At 49.0% G+C, this 14,031-nt stretch overlaps 2 protein-coding genes across 4 annotated transcripts in view; one reads left to right on the top strand and one right to left on the bottom strand.

Moving 5' to 3' along the window:
- Window positions 1-14,031, bottom strand: part of SLC5A10 (solute carrier family 5 member 10) — a 109,916-nt gene that overhangs the window by 49,484 nt on the left and 46,401 nt on the right. The gene's annotated exons all lie outside the window — the stretch shown is intronic.
- FAM83G (family with sequence similarity 83 member G) overlaps window positions 1-14,031 on the top strand; it is a 30,710-nt gene that overhangs the window by 11,119 nt on the left and 5,560 nt on the right. Inside the window, exons 2-4 of the mRNA XM_040439459.1 lie at window positions 1,717-1,884; window positions 10,303-10,427; window positions 11,110-12,649. Coding sequence (XP_040295393.1) covers window positions 1,717-1,884; window positions 10,303-10,427; window positions 11,110-12,649 — 1,833 coding nt within the window. The remainder of the gene's footprint in view (window positions 1-1,716; window positions 1,885-10,302; window positions 10,428-11,109; window positions 12,650-14,031) is intronic.

Genomic DNA, 14,031 nt, shown 5'->3' with positions numbered 1-14,031 from the left:
TGTATTGAAATCCACACCGTGTGAACATGGCCTTACTCACCTCACCGATCTTTATGATTTGTTGATTCTGTCTTGACGCACAGGAAATACCTGCTCAGCCAGTGATTGGCTAAACGGGCATTTCTTGTTTGCCAAGACAGGACCAGGGAGCCCTGGTAAGCATCTGAAGGGCAGCGGCGGGGGATCTGTGGGGTAAGTAATCCTTCTTTAAAGGGCATCTGTCAGCAGTTTTGTACCTATGACGCTGGCTGACCTGTTACATGTGCACTTGGCAGCTGACGGCATCTGTGTTGGTCCCATGTTCCTATGTGGCCGCATTGCTGAGAAAAATTATGTTTTAATATATGCAAATGAGCCTCTAGGAGCAACGGGGGTGTTACCATTACACCTAGAGGCTCCACCCTCTCTGCAACTTCCGTGCCCTCTGCACTTTGACAGGACCAGGCAGTGTAAAAGTGATCACACCTGGGCCTGTCAATCAAAGTGCAGAGGGTGTGGCAGTTGCAGAGAGAGCAGAGCCTCTAGGTGTAATGGTAACGCCCCCGTTGCTCCTAGAGGCTCATTTGCATATAGTAAAACATCATTTTTCTCAGCAATGTGGACACATATGAACATGGGACCAACACGGATGTCTGCAGCTGCCAAGTGCACATGTAACAGGTCAGCCTGTGTCATAGGCACAAAACTGCTGACAGATGCCCTTTAACCTTTTCTTGACGTTTTCTTCTCCATTCACTTCTAAAGCTGGATATAGAATTCTTGTTTCCTGCTGCTTGGGTACAGTGCATTGTGGGAGATAGACGGTCATGCAGTTACCGGTCACATGTCTGACGGGCGGCACGGCTAAGACCTGCTGTCGGTCTCCAAGGGCAACCAGCAAAATTCTGATAGCAGCTCTGGATGTGAATGGAGAAAAACAAGAAACTATGTAAAATCCATCAAGGTTGAAGCGTCTGCGCCCACGTCTCCTGGTGACCTGACATCTGTGCCTTCGAGCAAGGTACGCAAAGTCATTGTGCATTGTCAAAATGTCCAACTGTGCAAACAATGGCGGCACGCAAGGGCTTCGTGTAGTGAAATCCCAGCGGAGGTGACACGGGTAAACACGAGCACATCCAGTCCAGGATTAGAGAAACGGGTTTGTATTTTGTCTGGAAACGGCACCACCCTTGTCCACAGGTTGTGTCCGGTATTGCAGCTAAGCTCCATTAGCTTGCATGAGCTGCAGTACCGGACACAATCCGCTGTTTCTGGAAAGCCAACCCATTTTTCTTCCTATGGACAACCCCTTTAAGGCAGCATACAGATGGACAGTCTAGTGTCGTATATGAATGTCGCCCTCTTCTGTTAGGATGTTTGTGGCTGACAACCAATATAGCCAACACAGCAATCCCACTGTGGTTGTCAACAGGTTTTCCAAAGGATACAGCCATAGGGATGTGCCATGGATTTTTCAGTCTGGACTCTAGGACATATGGGTGACCACCCTCCTTGATATTGTAATGGTTGTTGCACTTAAAGGGATTGTCCAGGATAAGATAGTGGACCGGTTCTGGGGCCACACCATCTATGAAGGCATGAACAATACCTGTAAGGGGCCCTACTCTCCGCTGTGTGCCCTACACCTAGTACGCTACGACCGTGGAAGATGACTGATCTTGCTGTTGTTGGATCTTCTGTGATAGGTCTGATCTAACCCTGTTCTCCTCCCCCCAGGTCATTGGTCTGGTCATGGACCTCTTCACGGATGTGGACATATTTAAGGATCTGTTAGACGCGGGATTCAAGAGGAGGATCTCGGTGTACATCATCCTGAATGAGTCAGACTTGAAGTATTTCCTACAGATGTGTGAGAAGGCCCAGATGCACCGAGGTCACCTCAAGGTGAGTGACATTTCCCGAAGACAAGGATATGGGATTTCGGGATGATCGCATTTCAGCCCCCCCCTCACTTCTTTTGTCTTTCGTGTTGTGGACGGGGCCTAAAACAAGTCTGCTGATCCACACGTCCTGTGACCACCTCAGTCCCAGTGGCTACAAGTATGGACATAGTGGTCACCCAGGAAGTCATGTGACTGCCCGAGGTCGGAATAGGCTGATACATCTTTCCTGCACTGATACATTGCAACAAACTATCAGGGCTGACGAGAGACTTGTGCTGCTGATGTATTTACTTCACATTGGCGACAAGTGTAACAAACCTTCAGCTGTGAGAAATATTAGGTTAACTGTTAGGGCATGTTTTTCGAGTCTGGATGTCAACAAGAATGTTCTCATTTGCTGACAGCAAGCGGAGATCATGACATTGGAGAGAAATTTTTCAAGTAGTAAAATCCTAAAGGGGGGCTCAAGAGCAATGTGGCTGCCATTTAGAGGGGGTCTCGGTTTAAATTAAGCTCTGGCCTTCCTTAATTGAGGGGTGTGATGTCAGCACCAGCAAACTCCCCCCTTTACTCTACATACATCCTATGTTGCAAGTCGTGTGTCATACAATATGGGCCCTCCTTTAATGTTGCAGGGCAGGTGTCATACAGTAGGGACATGCAGGGCCCTCCTTTAATGTTGTAGGTCACGTGTCCTACAATAAGGACATGCAGGGCCCTCCTTTAAGGCTCCATTCACACGTCCGTGGTGTGTTGCGGACCCGCAAATTGCGGATCCGCAACACACCCACCCGGCACCCCTATAGAAATTCCTATTCTTGTCCGCAAGCTGCAGACAAGAATAGGACATGTTCTATCTTTTGCGGAGCTGCGGACCTGAAGATCGGGGCCGTGCTCCGCAAATGCGGATGCTGACAGCACACTGTGTGCTGTCAGCATCCATTCAGTCCCCATAGAAAATGAATGGGTCCGCACCCGTTCCGCAAAATTGCGGAACGGATGCGGACCCATTTGCGGACGTGTGAATGGAGCCTTAATGTTGTAGGTCACGTGTCATACAGTGGGGACATGCAGGGCCCTCCTTTAATGTTGCGGGGCAGGTGTGATTACAATATGGACATGCAGGGCCCTCCTTTAATGTTGCGGGGCAGGTGTCCTACAATATGGACATGCAGGGCCCTCCTTTAATGTTGCGGGGCAGGTGTGATACAATATGGACATGCAGGGCCCTCCTTTAATGTTGCGGGGCAGGTGTCCTACAATATGGACATGCAGGGCCCTCCTTTAATGTTGCGGGGCAGGTGTGATACAATATGGACATGCAGGGCCCTCCTTTAATGTTGAGGGTCGTGTGTGATACAATATGGACATGCAGGGCCCTCCTTTAATGTTGCGGGGCAGGTGTCATACAATATGGACATGCAGGGCCCTCCTTTAATGTTGCAGGGCAGGTGTGATACAATATGGACATGCAGGGCCCTCCTTTAATGTTGTAGGTCACGTGTCCTACAATAAGGACATGCAGGGCCCTCCTTTAATGTTGCGGGGCAGGTGTCATACAATATGGACATGCAGGGCCCTCCTTTAATGTTGCGGGGCAGGTGTCCTACAATATGGACATGCAGGGCCCTCCTTTAATGTTGTAGGTCACGTGTCCTACAATAAGGACATGCAGGGCCCTCCTTTAATGTTGCGGGGCAGGTGTGATACAATATGGACATGCAGGGCCCTCCTTTAATGTTGCGGGGCAGGTGTCCTACAATATGGACATGCAGGGCCCTCCTTTAATGTTGCAGGGCAGGTGTGATACAATATGGACATGCAGGGCCCTCCTTTAATGTTGTAGGTCACGTGTCCTACAATAAGGACATGCAGGGCCCTCCTTTAATGTTGCGGGGCAGGTGTCATACAATATGGACATGCAGGGCCCTCCTTTAATGTTGCAGGGCAGGTGTGATACAATATGGACATGCAGGGCCCTCCTTTAATGTTGCAGGGCAGGTGTCCTACAATATGGACATGCAGGGCCCTCCTTTAATGTTGTAGGTCACGTGTCCTACAATAAGGACATGCAGGGCCCTCCTTTAATGTTGCGGGGCAGGTGTCATACAATATGGACATGCAGGGCCCTCCTTTAATGTTGCGGGGCAGGTGTCCTACAGTGGGGACATGCAGGGCCAGGCGGTTTACGATCACTCTGCATGCCAGGATTCCACCATTATATGGGGCCACCTGCCCTGTACACAGATTCCTGCTCCTCCTGCATGTGCGTTGTCTCCTGAGCACCCATGGGTGCCTTCCTGCCTGTAAGCAGTGCTTGTGAGGACATGAATAGAAGCAGCGCTGTCAGCCTGCAGTGTAAAGGGGGCCAGGAGTATGGCTGCGGGGGTCCTCTCTCGGCACGGCTGGGCGTGTTATATAACGTGTTTGGAGAGCGCCGAGACGGGCGGCAATAATGGCGATTAGTGCGGTAACACATGAGTGGGATGACATGATGAAGTGATTGTCAGCACAATGATGGGGGTGATGGCTGTCATGATGTCAGGTCCTGGATATGGTCGCTGTCTGAACAGGTAGTGGAGCCGCACGTATGCTGATCGCACATTGATGGCGTACCCTGAGAGAGACCACTTTAAGATGGCTGTGAATTCTGAGAGCCATGCATGTTGGAGCTGAGGAGATGAGCGGCTCAGACACATTTAGTGCCACTTATCTCCACGGAGAAATCCAAGCTGTTTCCCTGACAGGAGGCGGTGACCTCCATAGTGGCAAAAAAATGTGCATCTACTGCCTAACTTTTTGGGTGACACCTCCAGTTAAAGGGGTTGTCTCAAGATATAAACATCCTTATCAGATCAGCGAGGGGTCTGACTCCTGGAACCCCCACTGATCCCGAAAATGGGGGTCCGCTCCACTCATTCTGTTTGGGGGGGGGGGGGCAGCACACCCCTATTTCTGACAGTCCCATAGAGAATGAATGGCGGGGCAGACGATCGACCACTGCTCCGATCATTCAGGTAACGACCCACAATCGGACGCTTAACTCCCTTCCTGTAGATAAGGGGGTGAGATTATCTCTTACGACAACCCCTTTAAGTCCCTCTTGGCATATACGCACAGGCCTCATTGACAATGGGAGCCTATAGCCCTCATATCCTTTATGAAATAGGAATGTGAACAGGCCCCAACCCTCCCAGTGCTCACCATTGAGCCGCCATATGGCGGGTGTCTCTTGGAGGTCACCTATAATGCCCTTTGTGCCCTCGCCGCGCCCCTCTCTTTATCAGACACATGGGCGATGTCAAAGCAAACAGATGGCAGCTCTTCCGCAGTTCGTGGCGTCGGTTGTGAAGACGTCACCCCTGTCACCTGTGCGCCCTGCAGCAAGAGCACGAATTGTATTCACCCCCCAGACAGAGGAGGTGTGAGGTTTTATCTGCCTTCCCAAGCCCGCCAGCACCAGTACAGCTTTCCTAGAGTCCTGAATGGGGAAAATTTCTCCACACGCTCTCCCGCCACATAGCCAGGCACATTTACCACGCAGGGGTCTGGGAAAGCAGAGTGAGGACCTTTCGTAGAAGCAAAGTTGTCGCCCAGCGCTTCCAGAACTAGATATGATGAATAGAATTGGTAATGGCTTTAATCCAGCTTTCCTCGGCTCCTGAATGGTATATGGCGGTACATTTCATGCTCCTGTATTGTGTATTGTCCCATTTTACATTCAGGACTCTGGGAAAGCAGAGTGAGGACCCTTTCATAGGAGCAAAGTTGCCCCCTAACTGTTCCAAAACTAGATATGATGAATAGAATTTGTAATGACACCCAGCTTTCTTCGACCCCTGAATGGTATATGGCGGTACATCTCCTACTCCTGTATTGTCCCATTTTACATTCAGGACTCTGGGAAAGCAGAGTGAGGACCTTTCATAGGAGCAAAGTTGTCCCCCAGCGGTTCCAGAACTAGATATGATAAATAGAATTTGTAGTGACACCCAGCTTTCTTCGACCCCTGAATGGTATATGGCGGTACATCTCCTACTCCTGTATTTTCCCATTTTCCATTCAGGACTCTGGGAAAGCGGGGTGATGACCTTTTTAGTAGGAGCAAAGTTGTCACCCAGCGCTTCCAGAAATACCTATGATGAATAGAATTGGTAATGGCTAGACACCCAGCTTTCCTAGGCTCCTGAATAGTATATGGCGATACATCCCATACTCCTGTATTTTCCATTCAGGACTCTGGGAAAGCAGAGTGAGGACCTTTTCATAGGAGCGAAGTTGTCCCCCAGCGCTTCCAGAACTAGATATGATTAATAGAATTGGTAATGGCTCTGTACTGTCGTCACCCGGCTAATAAATAGATAGGATACAGAGGGTTGCCACCCAGCTTTCCTGCAGTCCTGAATGGTAAATGGCTGCGTGTTGATTTCTGACCGTTCCTTCCCCGTAAACGTAGGGCGTCTCCGGCACAATGTATGTGGAGAAGTTAATGTCCAGGGGGCAGGGTGCGGACTGTGCAATGTATAGAATGCAGGGCGGGGGAAGGGGCACTGCTTGTTTGGGGGAGGGGGGGGTGAAGTGCGTTCCCTCAGACAATGCGGTTTTATTGTCTGACGTGTCATGATTCTGCCGTCTGGCTGAGAAGCGATTATCGGGGGGGACACGTCAGCATCGTCTTAGCCTGAGAATCGCTCCCAGTGTAACGTCTGAAACCGCGGGAAGAAAAAAAAAACGTAAAGGGATCGGCCCGTAAACCTTTATCACCTATAGGACGATAAATATATGATCGTTGGGGGTCCGACCCCCGCTTAATATGAGAGCGTCGATCCACAAAGCCTCTTGTGTGAATGGGGAGTAGCGCACTTGTCTCCACGTACGGCCGTCTCCGGCCGGTGGTCGCACACCTGCTCCATGGAGGGGACCCCTATTTTCCGTGATCGCTGGGGTCCTAGGAGTCAAACCCCCACTTATCTGGTGACAGGTGTTGGATGTAGTAAAATACTGTCCTAAGCAAGTTTGCTGCTGTGGGTCCTCCAGTTAGTGATGTCACTTTCAGTGTGATGTCACGTGATTTTGGCAGCCAATCGCAGAGCAGCGTTAGGCTGGTCCTTCGACTAGGACTGACACATGGCTCTTTGATTATTGTGCCCATGTCCTGATTGGCTCCGAAAGTCATGTGATCTCTCGGTGGACATGACGTCACTTCCCAGAGGAGCGGGACATGGCGGTGGAAGCCCAATTCTTCAGGGCTGCAGCCGCTGCAGGGATAATTCTCTCCTGGCGGTTTCCCAGAATTTAGTGAAAACGCATAAAATGAGAATTCCCCAGGAATATTTACTATGCGAAGGGTACTTTCTGAGATTTTCTTACGTGATACCGTTTTCAAGATCCATGCTTGCTGTCAGTGAATGGAAATGTTTGTGTTTAGCGGCAGATAACCCTGTTCAGATTCTGCTCGTACAGCTGAGGGTCTGCTACAATTGGGCCCAGTCTAGACAATGACCTGCGCGGATCAGACTGGGTGGGACCTTCCTGTATGCTGTTGCTTATGACCATTTTGGTGGACTATGACTGTCACGGCTTCCGTTTTTTGGGGAGGATGGGCAGATGTTTCTGCTTTACACTATGTATTGGGCCTCATGCACACAACCGTAGTTTTGGTCCTTATCCAATTTATAACCGAGCGCAGGATGTACTGATCTGCAAAACGCTGAATGCTCACGGCCGGTATCCGTATTTTGCGGACTGCCAAAACGGATACGGTTGTGTGCAGGAGGTCTTGAGGTGGTCATACATTTGAGAGCAAAGTCGGCCATCTTTTTTTAATGTGGGGCGTATTCCGAATCTCCCTCAGTGTCGGGGGGGGGGGGGGGGGGGAAAGAAGTATCGGACACGTTGGAGTTCAGCATGCCCAATCATTTGATCTCAAGGGAGTTATCCACCTCCAGAGGTGCTTTGTAGCAACTTGTTCCACTGGTCCCTTTGAGAACACATGCATGCTCGGCTGCAGTTGTATGGGGGGCATTGGGAGGGATAGCGTCTTAAGGTGTATGGCCGGCTTTGGTGACCTAGGCCATGTCATTGCACTACTGTAGCATGTGGGGGAGGGGACCCCACTCGATGGGCTGTATGAGGGCATGTGCAGTCAGATGAGGACCCGTATCGGCAGGGGGCCCCATTTAAATAATTGTGCTATGGAGCCCCCCCCCCCCCCCCCCCCCCCCCCCCCCCCCCCCCCCCCCCCCCCCTGCCTTAGTGTCCCTGCGGTGAGGACTGAGCGTCCAGGATGGGCAGCAGATAACAGATGCATCTCCGTCCTCATTCCTGTGTGATTTTATGGCCGTATAAGTCCACACCAACGTCGGGTATAAATTCCTTTCTTATTTCTAGATAAGATACCAGTGAAAGTACAGAACATGGCAGCTTGTCATGCCACACGTCTTATGTAATCCACATGCTGTTCTAACAGGTCCAAGGGAATTATTTCCGATCTAATGGTTATTACAATATTTTCCAAAAAGTGAATCGTACATAAAATCTAGAGATAAATTATAAAACGGTGCTTCCTGCAGCCTCCACTAGGGGGAGCTCTCGGCATACTGTGTATGCAGTAAGCTTCTGGGCTCCCTCTAGTGGCAATTAGCTGATCTGTACTTTTTTTTAATCCTGGAAATCAGCCCCATGTTTATACACAGCAGCCAATCAGAAGAGCGAGAACTGCAAGGGGAGGGACTGAGCAGCAGTCTGAACCAATGACGAGGCGGGAGGTGTCTCTCAGTCTACTTCAGACTCCTATGGCTAAGCTGTAGTCACACTTTCTAGCTCTCTAAGTAGCAGGTTATCACCCCCTGTAGGTGGTGACTGGCATATCATCCTTGAGCTCCTGACTGGACAGTCACATTAAATGTGATGTTCTATTGATACCTCGTTGTATTTTAGGGTCTTTCAGGTCCTTGTAGTTGTTTCCCTCGAAGGCTAGAGGCTCAAATGTGTCCGTAAAGGACGTAGTCTTGCCATCCATCCTTTTTTTTTATTAATTGGCACATGCCTGTGCCCACCCAATAACTTAACAGAATAAAAGGGGGTGGAGCCTGACACGTATCTCCCACCGTGGGAAAAGCCGCTGCGGTGTAGAAACCATACTGTGACAAGCGAGCACATACCAGTATCCGCTTCGTAGAAATGTCGCACCTCCGTGCTCTGTTTTCGTTTAAGGGTGAGGTGTCCTTGATGTATGTACACTCCGTAGCCAAAGGGGACAACCTACCCTATCACGCAGGACCGCTCCGGTTTCAGGTCTGGTTGCATTGCTATGATGCCATATTTGTATGGGTTAACCCCTTGGCTGCTGTCGGTGGTGGCTACCTGTACTTGTAAGGAGCACATTCACATGTATCGCATCCTCCCTTGTAAACAGATCTTCCCGTGTCTCGTTACAACACCCGGTGGTATCATGTATGTTTTCCCAGTGACTCATCACTCCTATCAGGATAAGGGATGATAGGCGGAGTGGACGGGAGCGGATGTTCAGGTGTATATTTAGAAGCTTAATTAGATGTTGCTGCGCCTGACCTCGAGAGGTTGACGAGTAATGATCTGCGGGCCGAGCCCGTTTTCATTAGTTGCGATGCAGGCAGCGGTACAATGCTATCTTTGAGCATCAGCCCTAAAGGATTTGATATTGATGGTCGATCCTCAGGATAAGCCATCAGCATCTGATTGGCGGGGGTCCGACACCCTGTACCGCCTCACCGATGGTGCCGTAATGTAGTGGATGGAGCTGGTTACAGTTCACAAGAGTATATTGTTTTATAGCATTGTAAGAAGAAAAAATATCACGGGCCGGACAAGCTCTTTAATGGGGTCATCTCACAAGGACAACCCCAACCTGCAAAGTCTGCTCCTGCTCTGGCGGATCCAGTGAGTCTGTGCAGTACATGGACGGCCATTTGATTGCATTGCTGCCATGTAATGCTATAGTTCAGTACCACAGGAGACCCTGAGACATGCATCTTCTGTTCTGAGGTTGGTGGTCACTGCTCGTGTGAGCTACAGGGTCATAAGAAAATCGTAAATTAGGCAGTTACTTGATATAGCCAGTTTCTTCCTCCTAATTTGCATATTTTTTGGGATCGAGCATTGCCCGTGAGCGGGATCTCCTCAATGAGAATCAGCACCAACCCTGAGAACATGCGAGATATCTGCTGGTCTTTGGCCGGCTCTTTTTCTTCTGTTATCGTGGACCAGCATATTTGTCCCTCAACTTCTGAGTTGTGCAAAGCTTTCCATAGACACTGTAAATGATTCTCAGTTGGTGGCAGGTAATACGTAGGAGTAATTCTTGTCCCGGACAGCCCCACACACGGCCTGGCTTCCTGACGCCAAGAAATTGAACGATTTATCTTTGATTATTTCGCAGAACCTCAGGATTCGTATCGTCGGGGGATGTGAGTTCTACACCAGATTCTCAACCAGGTTCAGGGGCTCTTTAGGACAGAAGTTCATGTTTGTGGATGGAGACAAAGCTATGTGTGGGTCTTACAGGTAAGTGGACACAACTGCTGCTGTGGAGGATGGGGATAGTAGTAGATATATTAGATCATATCAGTGCAGCCCATGATGGTAAGTAACAGAGACCTACTAGACCAGAGTTCCAGCAAATTGTATCTCAGAAAGGTGGAGATATACTCGGTGGGCAATCCAGAGAGGAAGAGTCCTAGAACAGGGGTTTACTACAGATATACACTCATTAGCCTAAAGCTGTTGGGGCATGGACTTGACAAGACTGCTGACGTGCCCTGTGGTTTCTGACACAATACGTTGACAGCAGGACCTTTGAAGTCCTATAAGTTGTTCGGTGGGGCCTCCATGGATGTTTCTCCAGCACATCCCAGAGATGACGATCGGATTGAGACCTGGGAATGTTCCTCATTCCTGGACAGTTTTTGCAGTGTGGCTGGGACATTATTCTGCTCACATTAAGTCACTGCTACCACGAAGGGGGTGATAATTACCATCACCTGTCGGCTAATCTTAGAAACAGCAATTTGCATGATAAGCCATTGAGAAGAAAGGGACATAGATGGTCATAAATCAGAGCAGTAAACTAGCTGGCAGTGTACAAGTTGGGCAATCACACATACCACACATAGTAAATAGACTAGGTAAATGCTTGTCCTGCTAATATGATAAACTTTTATTTAATGGTTTGACTTTGTCCCCATAGCTTCACCTGGTCAGCAGCGAGGATTGACCGAAATCTAATTACAGTGCTTACTGGTCAAGTCGTGGAGACCTTTGACCGTCAGTTCCAGGAACTTTATCTCCTGTCCAAGGGAGTCAGTCTGAAAAATGTTCCAATGGATAACGAACCAGAACCAGAGCCAGTGTTTCAGCCGGTTTCCGTGCCCACAGGACCCTCGGAATCCATTGCTAAGAAGATGATTAACCCCAAATATTCCCTGGTGACTGTCAAGAGTTCCAGTGACACTGGCAAAGATTCCAAGAAAGGACCTGAAATTGCGAAGAAGATTCCCACCAAAACACGAGTACCTACATTCGAGCACCTGAGGAGGGAGTCCCAGATCCATCCCGCTCTACAAGACATGGAAAGAGCCGATATGTTTGAGTATTTACCCACATGGGTGGAACCAGACCCAGAGCCCGGTAGTGATATCTTAGGGTACATTAATATTATTGACCCCAGCATAAGGAATGCACAGCCATCTCAGATGAACAGAATCAAGATTTGTGATACGTCTCAAGCAACAGCCGAGTACTTAAAACAGGCCAGGGAGAATGAGATGATGAAGCAACAACAACAGGAGAGTTCATCTTCTACCAAGAACGATGCCGGGCAGCCTGACCACTCTCGAGAATGTGGTCAGAACCAGAGCACAACAGACAGAGGGTCTAGCAATGGTCAACTTTCTAGACAGGCTAGCCAAGAGCATGGATCGAAAGCAATCTGTACAAAGAGTCTAGCGTCAAGGCAGGATAGCCAAGATGGAACTCTTGCAAGTAAAGCGCCAAGGGAGGAATCATCTGTGGAAGTTGACAATATAAAGAAGCATGACCATAAAGAAACGGCCACCTCTGAGGTTCAGGAGATACCTTCACCACAAAGGTCTCCAGAAGGCATTGCAACATTAGCTGAACGTAATCACATTGTGCACAGGGGCACAGGACCGGCCCCAACAGGTGGCAAGCCGCCTCCTATGCCAAAGCCTAGAACCATGCAAGTCACAGACTTCATTAGCATGAAGAACTCATTAAATACCAAATCTCTCAAAGCCAGCACGTCGGTGGAGGAAAACACTGTGCCCTCAGTCAATGGGATGGATGCCGAAGGAAGAGAAGCGGAAGAGATCGACATCCTGATTGAAAATGGACCTAATGATAACGATCAAAACGAAGATGACGGTAGTATGTTTAGGCCGTGTCCAGGAGAATATTCATCTAGTGGCTCTGGTTCTCTACCTCCATCCAACGCCTCCTCCATGTCTGAGGAATACTACCCATCTGCATCCTTGCACAGGAGGAGTTCTGAACGTTTCTCCAACGGAGAGCGCCCTCCACCTCATAGGAAGCTTAGCGATGGCCACATCAGCAGAGGAAGCTTTTTGAGTCCCCTCAGCATCTCTAACACCTTGATGGAAATGAATCCTTCAGAAAATGGGAATAGAAGGACCATGCTGGAGGACTATGTTCTATCTGGTAACCCCTTACAACGGAACGAGCGGATTTATGCTTTGGACCCTTCTCAGGTGTGTATTGATGTCAACGATGGTGGTCTTGCATTGCCCAGTAGTACGAGCGATTCGTAGAATGTACTTTATTTAATGTTCATGGCTTTGATCGGGCTGATGATTAAACTTGCCTTCATCTGCCCCTAAATAAAATCTCTTTGGGTGCTGATACTTCACGATAGGATGCACTTGACCATCTCTTGGCCCCTTGTATATGGACGGACATGTTGACGGAGCTGCAACGTGGTCAGCATTACATTGTACAGACATGTTATAGAGCACTTTTCTTCTGCACATCTGCATTTTAATAGTTGCTCCAACCTTGGTCCTGGCCGCTCCGCTCTGGCCTTGACCTTGAGGTTTTAAGGGAAAATACAAAACTTTTTGAAGCTGCATTATGGTACAGTTGCACAGCAGGCGACCACAGTTGCTGGAAATCCTTCTAAACTTCAGTATTATGTCAGAAATAAGTCGATGGCAGTGTGCACACCATTGGACTCTTAGTTGGTGTTGCCCCTGTTAACCAATGAGATTGCTGCATTCATTTTGCAGTAGCCGATATTCCTGGTTTTCTGTACGCTACTACTTTTCTTTAAAAAATCCCCTATACATCTACATCAAAAGTCGAGTCATTTTTTGAAAATAATTCGTTTTGCACTCTTTGTATCAAAATTGGGTTATTTCATGTCATTTTCTTTATTCTACACATAGCTGCTTTTAGAATTCTGCTGGTTGCCCTTGGAAACAGACAGCAGTGTAGCCCGCCGTTCTGTCAGACATGACAGTGGGGGCAAAGCTAAGGGAATCTAGGATTCCTTCAACCACAAGATAAGACTCCCATCTGGGGCTCTCCAGCTGTTGCAAAACTACAGCTCCCAGCACGGCCTTGAGGCCGTCACGGCATGCTGAGAGATGTAGTTTTGCAACAGCTGTGGGGCCATAAGTTGGAGAGTTACAGGTTGGATACCACTTCTCTGTAGGATACTTCTTAGCATGTGCTGTGACCAAGAGATACCACTCGGGTGCAACCAATCACATATACCGTACACTGGACGCCCCGACTAATAAACGATCTATCCTGGGGGGGTCGTTTGTGTCATCTCAGCTCCCATCTCTGGTAACGAGAAACCAGTAGGATTCCGAATGCAGCTTTAGTCTTGAATTGTGCAGCTCACAATCGATACACGATTAGTAAGGGTCCGTTCAGACGTCTGCAAGTGTTCTGTGGTACGCAAATTGCGGATCCGCAAAACACGGGTACCGGCTGTGTGCGTTCTGAATTTTACGGACCGCACATGGCCGGCCCTGTGATAGAAATGCCTATTCCTGTCCGCAATGGCAGACAAGAATAGGACATGCTTTATCTTTTTTGAGGGGCCTTTGAAATGGATGGGTCCGCC

This window comes from Bufo bufo, chromosome 7 (genome assembly GCF_905171765.1).
Source record: "Bufo bufo chromosome 7, aBufBuf1.1, whole genome shotgun sequence".
Lineage (NCBI taxonomy): Eukaryota > Metazoa > Chordata > Amphibia > Anura > Bufonidae > Bufo > Bufo bufo.
Note: the sequence above shows the minus strand (reverse complement) of the source record. Positions and strands in the feature narration are given on the sequence as shown.